The 18304-nt window shown below is 46.2% G+C and overlaps 1 protein-coding gene across 3 annotated transcripts in view; it reads right to left on the bottom strand.

Annotated features, from left to right (window-relative positions):
* TFE3 (transcription factor binding to IGHM enhancer 3) overlaps positions 1 to 18304 on the bottom strand; it is a 93134-nt gene that overhangs the window by 14049 nt on the left and 60781 nt on the right. For 2 of the 3 annotated variants that reach the window (XM_030194000.1, XM_030194001.1), the window contains exons 2-4: positions 9126 to 9239; positions 881 to 1130; positions 304 to 537 (exon numbers count right to left, since the gene is read on the bottom strand). In XM_030194000.1, coding sequence (XP_030049860.1) covers positions 304 to 537; positions 881 to 1130; positions 9126 to 9239 — 598 coding nt within the window. Of the gene's footprint in view, positions 1 to 303; positions 538 to 880; positions 1131 to 8600; positions 8684 to 9125; positions 9240 to 18304 lie in introns of all 3 variants that reach the window. The other variant, XM_030194002.1, reaches the window with a different exon arrangement.

The following is an 18304-nucleotide window of genomic DNA, read 5'->3' as shown; positions in this document are numbered from 1 at the left end:
GATATGCTAATATGCTCCACCCATTCTTTGCCCCCCCAAATGAAACAGTCAAACTACGCCTATGCATGCCAGTATTGGAAAGACACCAAAATAAGAAGGCTGCTCTCTTAGAAGTTATCTAGAGTATACTTGAAATTTGATGCGCAATGTTTGCTTATTGCTGTAAGTGGCATGTTTAAGTTTTTCCCACTTGTTTGAACTGACAATAAAGACTTCTGACAAATTTATTTGTTACTTAAAAAAAAAAAAAGAAGAAGAAGTTATCTAGAGTACAAGAAAAAACCTCACGCTCATGGGCCTTACCTCCTTCTCTGAGCTGGAGCCAATGTTCAGCATGGCCATAGGACTGTTGAGGCCACTGCCAGAACCCTGGGGCACAGCTGGTTCGGGAGCGGAGGCTGCCTGTGGCGAATGGGCCCCAGCCAGGGCCTGGGTGGCCCGTTTGTTACCCATGGTGGTAGACAGGTACTCTTTCACCTGCTGCCTCTGGGCCTGCTGGATGTGATACTTGGTTGGATTCTCCAGGTGCGTCTGGACCTACAAGAAAGTGTGAGGCAAGCCCAAGAATGAAAGAGCCGGTCTGGCGATTTATACACAGTTGAATAACACTATTATAATCCTACTACATTCATCCTTAGCATAAATGTAAAGTATGATTTCTTGCAGATAAGAGATGTTTTTATAACAGGAACCTCTCCCAGAAGATAGAATGCCTTTTCATTGGGGGTGATGCACTCAGGACTGTAAGGGCATTATCTGGTGCTGCACTAGCACAATCTCACTGGCAGACATCTTTTGTGATACTACTCCCATGCTATCAATGCCCCACAATACTCAATTCCCTTAAAACAGGAAAGGATTTGGCACACCCCTTCCTCACCTTCAGAACTTCTACCGGCACTTGCGCAGCAGCTGGACGAACGCCGGGAGTCACGCTAATGGCTGCTGTGGCGGGGCTTGCAGCTGCAGCCTTTTCAGCCAGAAATTGGGCGGCCTGCTGCTGCTCCCTTCGCTCCTGTTCCTGGGCCTGGGCGCGCATAAGCTGCTGGCGCAGCAACACCCGCGAAGACATGGCCGAGTGAGGCGCCTGCACTGCGGGGAGTGCCAGAGTAACCTTGTCTGAGGGCAGGCTGTGGAACAAGCACAGAACAAGAATATTAAGACACACAGCTGTCCCTTTAAGGGCACGGCATTCATAATTAGAATCTGTAGGGCCTTCAGGGTCCAGGATTTCACTATTAATATTTTTCCCCACCTCAACGCACCCTTCCAGCCCTATCTTTCTAGAATTCTAGATGATCTCCTGGGGTCCCACCTGGCCTTATCTTTATGTGTATTAATGTAATGCCTGCATGGAGCTCAGATACATATCTTCTCTAGAGCTGACCCTGCTGTGTTACTGTTTAATCATAAAACAGGGCTTTTTTGTGGTCTCCTGGTCCTCTCTAAGACTCTTAAAACATCCATGCCAATTTCCTTACAGAGAAACTTCAGAAATGTACAGGAGTTGGTAGAGGGTGCTCTCTGGAGAGAGAGCCACACTGGATTCTTATATAAGACATATATACACCTAAAATGGGTGCGGAGGACAAAAGGTGACTGAATCCAATTCCTGTGTAAAACATGAGATCAAAGCAGCATCATTTTTTCAAGATAAACTTTTTGAAAACAGAGGGAGAGCGCACATGTGAACAGAAATGCCTTCTACATATAGCAAGAGATGTATCCTTCAACGGTTCCAGCTCTGTAATTTATCCCCCCCCCCCTCATTCTATAATCAGCATCTAAATGTAAGCACCATTTGCGAGTTGATTATATAAGTTATACGCATGAATATAATGTTCACAGGCATAAGTGCAAAGCACACACACAGCATTATTCTATGAGCGCTCAAGTTGCAAATGCAAGACGGCATGAACAGGGGGAAGCACCCACAGCGTGGACGTGTCAAACATTTATATGTGTAGGTTATATAATACTTGCATTTATGCCTGCCATTGACATGGCATAAGTGGGTGTGCTTAAATGTTCTTGCATAAATGCTGCGTTATGTCAATATTCTATAATGGAATTTGAGTACCAGATTCTGTTATAGAATTTGCGTTCAGGGAACTGCATTTTGGCACATTTTACAGAATTGACCCAATTCTGGAAGGGGGGGGGGGGCATTCTTTTCAGCACCTCGATGCTGTCAAGTAAGAGATCTGGGCACTCGGATTCTGGTACCCAATGCTAGTGTAGCCCAATTATCAGGACGCCCGCAGTTCACCAGCAACAGACTTGGCATAACTGCGGTCATGTAAATGTGGCAAGGGTACACATAATTTACTGCATTCTGTAAGTTGCAACCATATGTGAAAGCCCTGCCTGTGCCCCTCCCATGCGTTGAACACCCCCCTTGCATTTCTGTGCTATGCGACTTACACTCGCCTTCACAGAATACTGCTTAGTCGCTCTGCTGTTGTGTGTGTAAATGTTCACTGCAGGGGTGTAGCTATGGGTGGGCCCAGGCCCGCCCAATCTCAGTTCAGGCCCACCCACTTTGTCCTAATCCTCCAATCAAGAGGATCTTCTAGGTGCTAGAAGTCATTGTCAGTTCTGCCGCTGCGCAGCTACATAAATTTAGGCAGCCGCCAGCCGGCACTGGCAGCAAAAACAGACAGCAGCTCTCCCACCTGCGGTAACTGCCTTAATTTTTTTTTTGTGAGAATCCGGGTCGGAATGGAAGTCGGCAGTTCTAGCGCCACTGCTGCAGTTCTGTGTTCTCACTCCGAGCTGGCCTGCAGTCTATTATACCTTCTAAAGCTAAGGATTGTGGACAGTTTATAAGTAACATTTGTGCATGCACACCGTCACCGCTTACATGTTGGTACACAGGCTGTTCCAACCATTGGTCTCAGGGCGCCTGGCTTGCTTCCCCCCTCCCCCGTACTCCCATGGTATGCTCAGAAAAAATCTGACGCCGCCAGTGCTGCAGCTTGGCTGGCCGGGTGTCCTCCACCATGCCAGCAGTGGCTGGAGAAGTTATTGGGTCCTCGCTGGCTCGCTCGATCAGCCTTGAGTTGAGCTCCCCACCTTCACCTATACTGGCGCTACAACGGATCCGATTTGAAATGCGTCCCCGATAAGGACTCAATAACGGCTTCCGGTTTCATGAAGGATTTCAGTGAGCATGGCTGCACTGTAGATTATAGACTGCAAAAAAAAGAAAAAGGTGCAACTCCAGGTAACTTATTTTGTGAAGACCTGTTTTCGGTGGTGAAATCGTCAATTCCTTTAATTTCGTCAGCAAAAGATCTATCTTGTATAGGTATTTTGATATTTAACTTAAATTTATCATGAACAACACGATCTCCATACCCCTCCCCCAATAAAAGTAATCAAATATTTAGGGGTCCTTAAACTCCATTAGGCGCTGAAGCCTCAAGCTTTAGTTCTGGCACCTGCACATAATAACCGCAAGTTATTTTCTGGGATTTTTTGAGGGAGGCAAGGGCAGGAATAGGCGTTCCTGCCAACTGGTTAGGACAGGAGACCTTAGGTGGCAAGTGCTCACATGGTAAATGTTTTAAATGGCAACCCACCAACAATAAAGTTTAATATTGTTGGGTTTCTGGGTCGGGGTGGGCTCAGTGCCCAGTTAAAAAAAAGGTTTTATAATTAATAAAGGTGAGTTTCTGGGTTGTGGTGGGCTCTACAGTGCCCAGGTTAAAGTTAAAAAAAAAGGTTTATATTTATTAATTTTTTTTTTTAATTTATGAATTTACATTTCACATTCATGTATATACATAAATTCGGAAATTTAAGAAAAACAATTTGTTGTGATTAATACATTACAAGAAAAATGATAAAGGTTTTATATTTAATGTAGCAGGCAAGTTTCTGGGTAGGGGTGCAATCGCCACCGCCCAGGACCTTAAAAAGCAAAATGTTTTTTTATTTAATGCTGTTGTGCTTCAGGATGGGGATGGGGATGGGGATGGGGGAGGGGAGACTGGGAAGGGCAGGGAATGGGTAGAGGTAGGACAGGGCTATAGGGAGGGGTGGGGGGTAGGATAGGGCTAATGCCTAGCTATGGGAAGGATGGTGGAGAAGAGAAGGGCTGATGCTGGGCAACGGGGATGGATGCGAGGGGGGTAGGGAAAGGAAGGACTACAGGACAAATTTTAATTTTTGGTCCTTTATTTTGTAATTGTTAAGGTTGGTCTGTGTTCTGCCTGTGACTGAGCAGGTCAGAGATTCTGCTGGCATGTGCTTTGTGTCAGGATCTATGAGTCTGACTTGTCTGCCTATTCCAATGGGATGTATATTGCTGTTGTGCATATTGACTGCTGCCTTTTTAAAGGTACTATTACTGGTATTCGTGTTCAGAACTGGTGTTAAGGTTTGCAGCATAGGCTCTAAGAAGCTTATTTGCAGGATATAGTGTTACTTCACAAGGTACCTGGCAGTAAAGGGATTCTGTGTTGCTATTATTGAGGTGCTACCAGAATTTGAATACATTTCCTATGGAAAGCTGTTAGAGGAAACATTCTAGCTGTGTTCTGTATGTGTCCCGAGACATGCTACTTATACGTATATACATAGTGCCCACCCATATTAGCTCTGGGCGCACCCAAAATGTCAGGTCTGGCTACACCACTGGTTCACTGACCCACAAAAGGGAAAGAGAAAGGGGATGGGATTGTGGTTACAATCAAAGCGGGTTACATCTCTGGGATTCTGTGCATTTATGCATACAAGTGGCATGTGAATGTGGGTTTCCAGTTAGAGACCCCCCCCCCCCCCCCCCGTACACAAATCATGCTTAGGAGCAGAGAACTGTCTATGAATTCAATGGCTAGAGAAAACCTTCTGTCTAGAGACTTGGAGGAAAGAAATGCACAAGCTCCTAAGAAAGAAACAGCTTTCACCCATTTGGGGGGGGGGGGGGGGGGAGTTTTACAAAGAGGAAAAAGATCTACAAATTCTTTCTGTCCTTGGCAAGCAGGCTACTTATTGTAAACCGCCCTGACCTGCTTGTTCAATTAGGGCTGTATATCAAATTGTAATAAACATAAGGAGTTACATGGAATGCTGAACTCCCCAAAGGTGCTGGCCTATTAGCCTGCTCATATTATGCCCTAAATAACATTTTCTACAATTTGGGAAGTAACTGAATAAGGGAAGATCAACGTGAACATGGACGCAGACATGTCAGGTTTTATTCGTGTGACAGGATTCAGTGAACATTTACAAGTACAACGGGACTTCTATGTTTCCTTCTCTGTTCATTTTAAATTTACTATGGGTTGCCTAGGCTTTATTTCCAGCAGATTCACTCTCTCCCCTTCCGTTCCTGGCTTCTCTCCAGCAGGCACCTCAAGGCCTGCCTGTCCCCTTCCAGTGCCCTATTTCTGAGGATAAGACAGCAGAATCTCGATGGGCAAGTGACAGGGAGGGGCAGAAATGGCCTCCCTACTTCTGTGCCTGTTCCCATTTACCCTCCCAAAAACTTCCTGACACTGTGGCCAAGCTGGGTCCCCCCCCCCCCCCCCCCACCACATCAAATTTCTGTTCTGTGCTTCTGCTTCTGGAATAAAAGCAAACCATTGTAGCCCCTTCCTGGGTATCTTCTACTTCCTTTCATACAAACTGTTCCTTCTCCCTCCATGAAACAAAAACAAAACAAAAACAAAAACAAAGAGAAATAAAGAATTAGCGCCAAGAAAGCAACAGCCTGGGGGCTTTTAAACAAGATGGGTATGCAGCTATAATAAAAAGGTGCTGTTTACCGCCTTTTCACAAAATAAGGCATAGTTCTTGTAAAAGTTTTTCACAGTTCTGTATTTTCGACATTCTGCTGTCTGAAAAATACAATTCAGAATGTATTGAAGACTTTGTTTCACTGATCTACACAACATACTCTACATGTCTAACGTGAAAACACAATTACAGAAATATTCAAAGAGTTAAATAATAACAAACCAAAAGATCTCAGTTGCATAAGTCCTCACACCCCTTGACTCAATACTTGGTGAAAGCCCCTTCTGCTGCAATAACAGCCATGAATCGTTTAGAATAAATATCTGCCACCTTTGCACAGTGGGATGGGGCAGGTTTTGCCCAGCTTTCTTGGCAGAATAGCTCAGGCTCCTTCAGGTTGGTTGGGGTTCGTCAGTTTTGCTATCAGACTCAGGTCTGAGTTTTAACTGGGCATAACACTATGCAGCACATCATGTGGCTTTTCTTTAGCAGTGGCTTTCTTGTAGTCAGCCTCCCACATAGGCCATGTCTGTGGAGTAACCCTGACATTGAGCAACACTCAGCATCTCCCCAGTCTGAGCTAGAGACAACTGCAGTTTAAAACAATGGACCTGACAGTGCCCCAAGGGATATTCAAGCACACTGAAATTTTCCCCCACTTTGAACTTTTGAATAACTTTTATCCTGGAATTCTGTTGGAAGCTGTGTTCAGCATGTGCATGTCGCACAACAGCTCAATTCTTGCTTCTGGAGTATTTGAATCAGCTCGGTTACTGTGATTGGACTTCAGAGCTCTATTTAACTAATTAGGGACCTTGTTCAGACAGTTTTTAGAAACAGAACTAATATGAGATTTATATGACAATGAGGCTTATTTTCAAAGCACTTAGCCTCCCAAAGTTCCATAGAAACCTATGGAACTTAGCCTCCCAAAGTGCTTTGAAAATATGCCTCAAAGGGTGTGAAGCCTTATGCAATCAAGACTTTTTGGTTCCTTCTTATTTTCTGAATATTTCTGTAATTGTTCTTTCATGTTGAAAGTGTAGACTCCCACTTTAAAGGTGCATTCTGAATATTTTCTAGACAGCAGAATGTGAAAAATATAAAAGGATGTGAAGACTTTTGCAAGACACTGCTAAGCAGGCCTTCTTGTTTTGATTAATCTGGCTGCAACTGCTGCTACCAGCTCTAAAAAGCAGTTCCACCTGTACCAAAGTGTTCAGGCAGGTGCTATTAGCTCAGCGCTCAAGAGTAATGTCACCCCATTGAGGATTCTTCCTACATCACACTAAGAATTATCAAGAGTTGGGTTAAGGAGGTACTGGTTTACAAGGGAGGCAAGTTATACAATTCACCCTTTCCCCCTCTCATTACTCCCCACACTCATGGTAGGATGGGTAAGCTAAGTTGTGCTGCTGCTGCTGGGGCAGTGGGACTAAGGAAGTATTCTTGTTGCAGCTTTGAGGAAGGCAAGTACCCAAAACAGTAAACTTCAAGGAAGAGAAGAGTTAAAAGTGACAATGCTTAACAACGCAATGAAACACAGAGGCCCTCATGATCAAAAGCAAACTCCGGCGCTAGAGGCTGCTAACGCCATACTAGCGCCGGAGTTTGCTGCCGACCCATGATCAGAGCCCTTGAGCGCCTGAAACAACGCACTGGAGGTCTACCCCCAACTCCTCCCCCCCCCCAGCGTTCTCCTTTCAATCCCTGGTGGTCCGTGGTGACAACCCCCCTCCCGGCCCTCCCTACCTTTCGTTGGAGGACGCAGCCTGCCTCCCCTCCTCTTACAGTCGACGCCACCGCAAAATGGCAGCGCCCAGCCCCGCCCATTGCATTCTGGGATAGCCCCGCCCAACGCATCCCAGGATGCAATGGGCGGGGCTGGGCACCGCCATTTTGCAGCGGCGTCGACTGGAAGAGGAGGGAGGCAGGCTGCGTCCCTCCTCCAACAAATGGTAGGGGATCCGAGAGGGGGGTTGTCACCATGGACAACCAGGGATTGAAAGAAGAACGCTGGGGGGGGGGGGAGGAGTTGGGGTGGGCTGGAGGTCCACCGGACATCCAAGCCCCCACCCCCGTCGTTGGGTGGGAGGGTGGCAGAGCGCTTGGCCGGAGGCGGCCTCTTCACAATTTCTGGGGGTTTGGGGGGGGGCTGGAGACCCACCGGATCTCCAGCCCTCCCTGAACATGGAGGGGGTGGGATCGTCGGGGGGACCGGAGGTCCTCTGGACCTCCGCCCCCCCCCCCCGGTTGCTGGGTGGGAGAGGCTTTGGCCGCTGCCGGCCACAATGTTTTCTGGGGGTTTGGGGGGGGGGGGGGCTGGAGACCCACCAGACCTCCAGCCCCCGTTGTTCGGGCCTCGGGGCAGGCTGTTTGACAGGCTTGGGCTTTTGACAGCCCAGACCTGTCAAACAAGTGCGGGAGGACGCTCAGCACAATTCGCCCCGCACTTCTTCATGATAATCAAAGATAACTGCGCTGCTTAGATTTGCATGCATTATCTTTCATCATCTATGCAGTAAAGCCTTGCGCTGTTCCAGCGCTATTTTTAGAGCGCTGTTCGGAACAGCGCAGGGCTTTGGATCATGAGGGCCAGAGGCTGGGCTGTCCCTAGAGAGCGGCACCTGCCACTCTCTTAGCCCAAGGGTACCAGATGGCATGCTGGAGGCAGTGCAGGGAGAGAGACTGGGTCTAGGACATCACAGGTTATACTACCAGTTACACTGCAGCCCTGCAAAATTTGGGAAGAGAGCTCAGAAAGAGGGATGGGTGACGAGTGAACAGTTAAGTGTATTGCTGCCCAAGTTAGTCAGATGGTGAGAGCTGGGTAAGTTTCAATGGCAGTTAATTACCTCTTTTTCTCTGACACTTTCAGCCTCCCAAATCAGCTGCTTCTTCCCTTCCCTTTCACACATTCCTTCTATCTCCCTTCTCCCTTTGGCCAAGAACAAAAAAAAAAAAAACCTAAACAAAGTTTCTAGGAACAAGTGCAACAATTTCAGCCTCTGGAAAATTACTTAAAAATATTCCAGTCTCCAACCAGGAACGGCCCACTACACTGGATCCCTAAAAATGTCCAGACTCACCAAAATTGTTCCTTCCTGGCCATGCCAAGAGGTTATGACTAATCCTTTTCCTCAGCTCTGGCCCCCAGGCTGCCACCAATCATTGACTAGCCAGGACTGCAGAGCGATGCTTACTTGGCACCGATTGGCCGGGACTGCAGAATGATGTTTACTTAGCATTGATTGGCCGGGACTGCAAAGTGATGGCATACCTGGCACTGACTGGCCATGACTGCAGAAAGATGGCTTACCTGGCACCAACTGGCCAGGACTGTGGCACTGATTGGCTGAAACTGTGTAACAGAAGCTTACCTGGCACTGATTGGTTGGCTCTTTAGCTCGTAGAATGTGTCACTCGTCTGTGCCAATATGTTTTCCACCTCAATGTCAGCAACAATGCCTGACTCAGGGAGAAGAGAGTTCAGACTGAGAGTGAGAGAAAGAGAGAGAGAATTCAACACTTGGACATTAATACCAGTGACAATAAGTATACAAAGCCTAATCCGAGATTCTACCATGGAGCTCCGCAGAATTATTTAAAAGAGCTGAGGAATACAAGCAGGAATCCCTTGGTTTTAATCTCTGGTTTTACCACTTAGTTGCTATGGGAGTTTCCATCTCCCTGTACCTCAGTTCTAATCCCTGCTCTGTCACTGATTCCATGTGTGACCTTGGGGGAGTCAATTTATCTCCTTACACATAGATAATATTATAATATTAACATTATTCGCACAGAAATTTGGAGGTTTCCATGTTCATGCTTTCAGGTAAATGCATACCAGGGGTGGCTGCATGCCTCTAACTACTAAGCTGTAAGCCACATAAGGTCTTTTAAAATCTATGGCCCTTTAAATCACAACGGAGATAATTGAACGAGGGGAATGGGTGACAAGCCTTAATGAATCAGACCAGGAATGATAAAAGGAAGGAATTACTGGTGCCCCTTCATCTTGTTTCTGGCCTGCTGATGGGATACTACAGATTTTACTGTTTCAGCTTCCCCCCCCCCCCCTTTCTTTCCTACACCAGGCTCTTTGCTCATTTCCTGGGAAGAACTGCTTGTATGTTTTTCATGATGCACTGTTGTGTTTTCACTGTGAACCCTCTGTGAAAGGGAGAAAGAAGAGCTGAGGGGGGTTTGCGCTATATGTTAAAGAGGGAATGGAGTCAAATAAAATAAACTTCTCACATGAACTCATTATGGATAGAAATTCCATGTGTGAAGAGAAGGAGTATTCCCGTAGGGCTATACTAGCATCCGCAAGGACAGAACGGACAGATGAAGAAAAGTTTACAGAAAATTAGGAAAGATGGCAAATTGGGCAACACTATTATAATGGGTGATTTCAATTACCCCAATATTGACTGGATAAATGTTATATCAGGGAGTGCCAGGAAGATAACATTTCTAGATGTAATAAATGACTGCTTCTTGGAGCAACTAATCCAGTAACCGACAAGAGAAGGAGCCATTTTGGATCTAGTCCTTGGTGGCATGCAGGGAATAGTGCGAGAAGTGGCGGTGTTGGGTCCCCTGGGAACAGTGATCATAACATGATCAAGTATGAACTACTATCTAGAATGAACCCACAAAGGAAATCTATTGTAGCTACATTTAATTTTCAACAGGGTGACTATAATAAAATGAGAAAAATGGTTAAAAAGAAGCTAAAAGGATCAGCTGCAAAGGTTAGGACACTAAATCAGGCGTGGATGTTATTCGAAAATACCATCTTGGAAGCCCAGACCAGATGTATTCCAATGCAAAGGTGGAAACAAGAGAAAAACGTCAGCCAACATGGTTAAAAAGTGAAGTGGAAGAGGCTATTACAGACAAAAGAATGTCCTTCAAAGAATGGAAAAAGGACCCAAATGAAGAAAATAAGAAGCACCAGAAGCACCGGCAAGTCAGATGCAAAGGATTAATAAAGAAGGCTAAAACTGAATATGAAGAGAAACTTGCCACACAGGCTAAAACTCACAGTAACAACCTTTTCAGGTACATCAGAAGCAGAAAGTCTGCGAGGGAATCCGTGAGACCGTTAGATCACGAAGGAGCAAAAGGGGCAGTCAGGGAGGACAAGGCCATAGCGGAGAAACTGAATTCTTTGCTTCGGTCTTTAAGGAAGAAGATGTAAGAGATCTGCCTGTCCCGGAAATGGTTTTCAAGAATGTTGATGCAGAGGAACTGAAAGAAATCTTTGTGAACCTGGAAGATATACTGAGCCAAATCAACAAAGAGTAGTAAATCACCTGGACTAGATGGTATACATCTAAGAATACTCAAAGAACTCAAGCATGAAATTGCTAACTGCTGTTAGTAATATATAACCTGTCGTTAAAATCGTCAGTAGTGCCTGAAGATTGGAGGGTGGCCAATGTGACGGTGGCCTATTTTTTAAAAAGGGTTCCAGGGTGATCTGGGAAATTACAGACCAGTAAAGCCTGACGTCAGTGCCGGGAAAAATAGTGGAAACTATTATGAAGAATAAAATTATGGAACACACAGACAAATATGGTTTAATGGGACAGAGAAAGCATGGATTCAGCAAAGGAAAGTCTTGCTTCACCAATTTGCTTCATTTCTTTGAAGGCATGAATAAACATGTGGATAAAGGTAAGCCGGATGATGCAGTGTATCTAGATTTTCAGAAAGCTTTTGATAAAAGATCCTCGTGAGAGACTCTTGAGGAAATTAAAGAGTCATGGGATAGGGGGCAATGTGCTGGTGTGGATTAGGAATTGATTATTCGACAGAAAACAGAGGGTAGGGTTAAATGGTCATTTCTCTCAATGGAGGAGGGTGAACAGCGGAGTGCCGCAGGGATCAGTACTGGGACCGGTACTATTTAACATATTTATATATGATATGGAAATCAGATTGACGAGGTGATTAAATTTGCAGACGACACAAAACTATTCAAGGTTGTTTAAACACATGCGGACTATGAAATATTGCAGGAAGACCTTAGGAAATTGGAAGACTGGGCATCCAAATGGCAGATGAAATTTCATGTGGACAAATGCAAGGTGATACACATTGGAAAAAATAATCCGGATCATAGTTACCTGATGCTAGGGTCCACCTTGGGGGTCAGCAACCAAGAAAAAGATCTAGGTATCGTTGTAGATAATACACTGAAATCTTCTGTTCAGTGTGCGGTGGCGGCCAAAAAAGCAAACAGGATGCTAGGAATTATTAGGAAAGGGATGGTGAATAAGACAAAAAATACTAGAATGCCTCTTTATTGCTTCATGGTGAGACCTCACCTTGAGTACTGCATTCAGTTCCGGTCGCCGTATCTCAAAAAAGATATAGCAGAATTAGAAAAGGTTCAAAGAAGAGCGACCAAATTGATAAAGGGGATAGAACTCCTCTCATATGAGGAAAGGCTAAAGAGGTTAGGGCTCTTCAGCTTGGAAAAGAGATAGATGAGAGGAGACATGGGAAGCAACTGCTTACCCTGGGATTTGTAGTATGGAGTGTTGCCACGATTTGGGTTTCTGCCAGGTACTTGTGACCTGGCTTGGCCACTGCTTGGAAAAGAGGATACTGGGCTAGATGGACCATTGGTCTGACCCAGTATGGCTACTCTTATGTTCTCTTATTTTAGCTCAGTCTGTAGCGGACTTTAATGGTTGGGTGGTGGAATTAGAAATCCGCATCACTAAAGTAGAGGATACTTTGAAAGAAACAATGGATGAATTAAAGTGCATACAGAAACTGGTTACCAGCTGTGAATCGAAACTAGATGACTTTAAAAACAGGTCACATAGACACCATCTTCATTTCGTAGGGCTCTGAAGGATGGAGAAATTTTCAGGTTCCTTGAGAAGTGGTTTACCATGGAACTTTAGAATCGAGCGTGTGCACTGCCTTGGCAGACAGAGTAGACAGCAAAAGGCCCAGGATGGTTATTGGAACATATACTAAACTTTACCAATAAGGAGTATATACTCAGACAATATAAACAAAAAAGGAACTTGCACATGCTTTTTCAAGACTATTCTATGGTAGTTGTGGAACAGAAGTAGAAATCAGAAACTCAAATAACTCAAGATTTAAATATACAAGCAGTGAAAAAAAATAAAAAACTTTTTATGATATGTGCTCAGTTTTAGGTGTATACACTTAAACTCAGGAACTGAGATATTATAGCACCTTTCCATACATCATAGCACACCCTGCCTCCTCCTGATAAGTTATGGCTCAATCAAATCTTCAAAGTAAACCAAAAAATTGCTAATGCAAATGGTGCTATTGTTTAGCGCTGTTACTTAGCTTAATCAGTGGGTTTTGATGCAGTCAGTGGTGTGTATAAGTCGTTTCATGCAGATTCCTGGTTAGTGTATAACTTTTTTTATATAGTGCAAAACCTCTTCATTCAAAACATCCAATAAAGACAACACAACTTCCCAAGTTCCCTACATGGGCCATGTTTCGCCAATCAAACGGCGTCTTCAGGGGAACTGTGAAAAAAACAAAAACGTTTCAAAATTCTAAAAACAAAAATGTTTTTGTTATTTTCACAGTTGAGTTCCCCTGAAGACGCCGTTTGATTGGCGAAACATGGCCCATGTAGGGAACTTGGGAAGTTGTGGAACAGAGACAGGCGTTTAATGCTCTTTGCAAACAGTTAGCGGACAACCAATTCATTTCACTTTTGAGTATCCAGTACCTTTCTCAAAAGATATGTTATATGGAACTCTGTCAAACTGCCTTGCTCCAGATATTCCCTTGGATGCTTTATTTAATTATTGTCACACAGTATTTTACTATGGAGTATGACCAGGAGTGGCTGTATGTGTTTAGATCTATGTTGGGAAACAATTGGAGCGGGTGGGTTTTGTTGCTGTATTACCATGTATTAGGTAATAGCAAGAAACAGAGCAGTGGTTTAGGTATGGTTATTGCTCTTAATAGATTTCTTATTCATTTTAACTTGGCTTTTCTAGGGGGATTGGTCTTGAGAGAAGTGTGAGTACAGACCAGTATATGATAGATGTGACCCAAGAAGATTGTGTATAGTGAGTGTGTTCAGTATGGGATTGAGGGTACTTATTGGACACAGGGATGAGGGTTGGGGGATTGACTACATCGGATGGTTGAGGAATGGGAATGTTGAATATTGTAATGCACCTCGTTGATTTTTTTGGTTGCAACATTTATGACTGTTCGAGTGAAGGCTGGGCTGTGATGAATTTTTGGTTTGGTTTGAAATGAGGCTCTTGTTTCTGCATGAGAATGGCCAAATTATCCCTAAACTTATACTCATGGAATGTTGCAGATATAAATTCTCCCGTGAAGAGAACTAAAATTTTGCAAACCTTGAAACACTATAAAGCAGATGTAGCATATTTGTAAGATACGATGCTCTCATCTACTGATCAGAAGTTGAGAGTTTCCTAGGTGATGCATTGCTTTTTTCGCTTCCTTTACCAAGAGGAAAATGGGTGCAGCCACACTCATTGGGAAATCTGTGGATTTTGAAGAGCTCTGACAGTGAAGGTAGATTTGTTATGGTACATGGCTTCTTTAATGGCACCTTGGCAACAACTGCTTCTATTTATGTCCCTAATTCTGCGCAGAAATTATTTTTTCAGTCACTGCTACCAGCCCTTGCACCTTTTGCCGGAGGCCCCTTGATTATGGCTGGGGACTTCAATGCTATGATAAGGCCTGATTTAGACACGAATGTAATGCCAGACTTACACCTAGGATGGATAATGGTTTGAGGGCATTAACTCAGTCTAAACATGGTAGATCCCTGGATGCTTCTTCGCCCCCAGAAGAAAGATTATACCCATATTTCTAAGGTACATAGATCTATGGTCCAAATCCTATATAATAATTCTCACCTCCAACGTTCTATGCTTGGGACCGTGGCTCCCTGGCTGCAAGTGGTCTGCGAGGCAGACACGCACGGACGTCACTGACGTCAACACAGCTGATTCCAAGGTAAGGGGAGGAGTAGGGAAACACGCACAGCGTGTTTCCCTACTCCTCCTACTGCCTCGGAATCAGCTGTCACCCCCCCCCCCCCCGCGCTATGGCCCCCTCGAAACCCACCCCCTCCCGCGAACCTGTCGATCCCCCCCCCCCCCCGGAACGCTGAAAACTGCACCCCCCCTCCCGCCGCTGTTGTGCGCTACCTTCGGGTGGGTTCCTCAGTCATCTTCTTAGAAAGTTTAACTCCGTGCGTCTGACGTCAGACGCACGGAGTTAAACTTTCTAAGAAGATGATTGAGGAACCTACGAGAAGGGAAGGTAGCACAACAACGGCAGCGGCGGCAGTTTTCGCTGGCACGGGGGGGGGGGGGGGGAACGACAGGTTCACGGAAGGGGGGGGTCGAGGGGGCCGTAGCACGGGGGGGGGGGGGGGGAAATTGCCTGCCTAAGGCCCGTTTCCTTGCCTACAGAAACGGGCCTTTTTTACTAGTATATTATATTTTCATCTCTAAACGACTGTTTCCTGTGATATTGGCTGCAGACATTGGCTCATTGATCATATAGGATCACATATTAATATCTATAGAGCTAGAGGGTCTGGGTCCTAGAAGGGGAGTTAACTCTATGTGGTAGTTTCCAGCTTTCTTGCTAAAGATTTGGATTTCTGTTTGTACTTAGAAAAGAGATGGCAAGAATTCAGAGACAATAAAGATCATACTGAGAACCCACTATTGTTCTGGGATACAGTGAAGGTGGTCCTTCGAGGAGATATAATAGCGTATGTCAGCAAACAAAAGCAACAAGTGGAGCAGCAGATTGTGCATTTGGAAAGTTTGTGTAGACATTTAAAGGATGCATATCTAAACACTCCCATTCCAGGCAATAAGAACTCTTGGCTTAGGGCTCAAACAGCATTAAACAATTTAATCCATGAGAAAACGATGAAGGATACTGCATTCCAGAAATACAAATTATATAAATTTGGCAATAAGCCAGGCAAATTGCTCATTAATTTAACTAAGGTTTGGGGTGGCCCCACAATTATAATAGGCAAAATCACTTCCTGTCAGAAGGAACTTGAAAATATGTTTAGATCATTTTACACTCGGATATATTCTTCAGAGGCTGACTGTGACAATTGGCTAAGTTCTATAACATTACCCACTGTCTCAGTATCAAATAGAAAGCAACTTAATGCCTCAATCTCTGGGATGGAAATCCAGCAGGCCATCCTACATCTCAAGCCTCGTAAGTCCCCAGGCCCGGATGGGTATAGTGGAGAATTCTTTAAAATATTGAAGGCTCACCTGATAGGTCCATAGGAGGCATATTTTACATGTGCAATACAGAAGGGACCATTTCTTTCTCAAGCAAATCATGTTCTAATTACAGTGGTGCCAAAGCCTGGTAAAGATCATATGCTGCCCAAGTTGTATAGACCTATCCTATACAATAAAAAGCACCTCCAATGTTCTGAAGCTGACTCCGTGGCACTGTGGCAGTGTAGGGTTCGTAAGTCTGTAGTTCACCGTTTCATTGGCTTTCACTGTCCCGCAACGTCACAGACAAAGGAGCCAATGAACGGTCTGAAACAAACCTCCAACCCGCCTGCCTAGACCGTCGTTGCCATACAATTCTCCTCTGTCCCCTGCCCCCCCCCCCCCGTAGCCACCCAGCGATTCTACTCTCTCCCCTGCCCCCCCCCCTCCAAGCACCCACCGATTCTCCGTTGCTCCTTTGAAAGCCCTGCCCGTCTGTAGCCTTCCCTTCCAGTTTGTTCCCTCAGAGTCCTGCCCTCGCGGAAAGAGGAAATGACGTCAGAAGGCGGCACTCACCGGGAACGAACTCGAAGGGAAGGCTACAGACGGCCAAGGCTTTCAAAGGAGCGACGGAGGATCGGTGGGTGCCTGGAGGGGGGTAGGGGAGAGAGGAAAATCGCTGGGTGGCTACGGGGGGCAGGGGACAGAGAAGAATTGCTGGGTGGGTGGCTGGAGAGGGGGGGCAGGGGAGAGAGGAGAATCGCTGGGAGGGTGGCTGGAGAGGGGGGGCAGGGGAGAGAGGAGAATCGCTGGGTGGCTACAGGGGGGGCAGGGGACAGAGAAGAATCGCTGGGTGGCTACAGGGGAGGCAGGGGAGAGAGGACAATCGCTGGGTGGGTGGCTGGAGAGGGGGGGCAGGGGAGAGAGGACAATCGCTGGGTGGGTGGCTGGAGAGGGGGGGCAGGGGAGAGAGGACAATCGCTGGGTGGCTACAGGGGAGGCAGGGGACAGAGAAGAATCGCTGAGTGCCTGGGGGGGGGCAGGGGAGATAGGTGAATCACTGGGTGGCTGGAGGGGGGCAGGGGAGAGGACAATCACAAAGTGGCTGGAGGGGGGCAGGAGAGAGAGGAGACTCGCTGGGTGGTTAGAGAGGGAGGCAGGGGAGAGAGGAGAATCGATGGGTGGGTGATTGGAGAGGGGGCAGGGGAGAGGAAAATCGCTGGGTGGCTATGGGGGGCAGGGGACAGAGAAGAATCGCTGGGTGGCTGGCTGGAGAGGGGGGGCAGGGGAGAGAGGAGAATCGCTGGGAGGGTGGCTGGAGAGGGGGGGCAGGGGAGAGAGGAGAATCGCTGGGTGGCTACAGGGGGGGCAGGGGACAGAGAAGAATCGCTGAGTGCCTGGAGGGGGGCAGGGGAGAGAGGAGACTCGCTGGGTGGTTAGAGAGGGAGGCAGGGGAGAGAGGAGAATCGGTGGGTGGGTGGTTGGAGAGGGGGCAGGGGAGAGAGGAGAATCGGTGGGTGGGTGGCTGGAGAGGGGGCAGGGGAGAGAGGAGAATCGGTGGGTGGCTGGAGGGGGGCAAGGGACAGAGGAGAATCGCTAGGTGCCTGGAGGGGGAGCAGGGGACAGAGAAGAATCGCTGAGTGGCTGGAGGGGGGGCAGGGGACAGAGAAGACAGTCTCACTCTCTGTCTCTCTCACACACACACTCGCACATTCACTCTCTCTCTCTCTCTCTCTCTCTCTCTCTCTCTCACACACACAGTCACTATCAAACACACTCTGTCAAACATACACACTCCGAGGAAAACCTTGCTAGCGCCCGTTTCATCTCTGTCAGAAATGGGCCTTTTTTTACTAGTTTCACTTATAAATGTAGATTTAAAAATCTTGGCCCATATTATAGCAGAAGGTTTGGCCAGAGTGATGCTTAGATTAATAGGGGAGGAACAGATTGGATTTGTGTTGGGTAGGCACAAATATAAATAATAGAAAGTTGATTTTGACTTTAGAGCAGCGTTGTGTGAAGAACATTCCAGCACTCGCTGTCAGCTTTGATTTAGAGCAAGCATTCAACCGGGTTGAATGGTCCTACCTGTTTTCTTTACTGTAAAGATGTTTTTTTGAGGATTCTTCATAGATGCTATCAAAACCTTATACACATATCCAACAGCAGTGGTCCTGGTTAATGGTTCTTCTTCTATCTTGTTTCCACTCTGTAGAGGGACTACTACTACTACTATTACTACTACTTATCATTTCTATAGCGCTACAAGGCATACGCAA

This window comes from Microcaecilia unicolor, chromosome 2 (genome assembly GCF_901765095.1).
Source record: "Microcaecilia unicolor chromosome 2, aMicUni1.1, whole genome shotgun sequence".
NCBI classification, from domain to species: domain Eukaryota; kingdom Metazoa; phylum Chordata; class Amphibia; order Gymnophiona; family Siphonopidae; genus Microcaecilia; species Microcaecilia unicolor.
The sequence above is the reverse complement of the archived record's forward strand: the minus strand, read 5'-3'. Positions and strand labels throughout refer to the sequence as shown.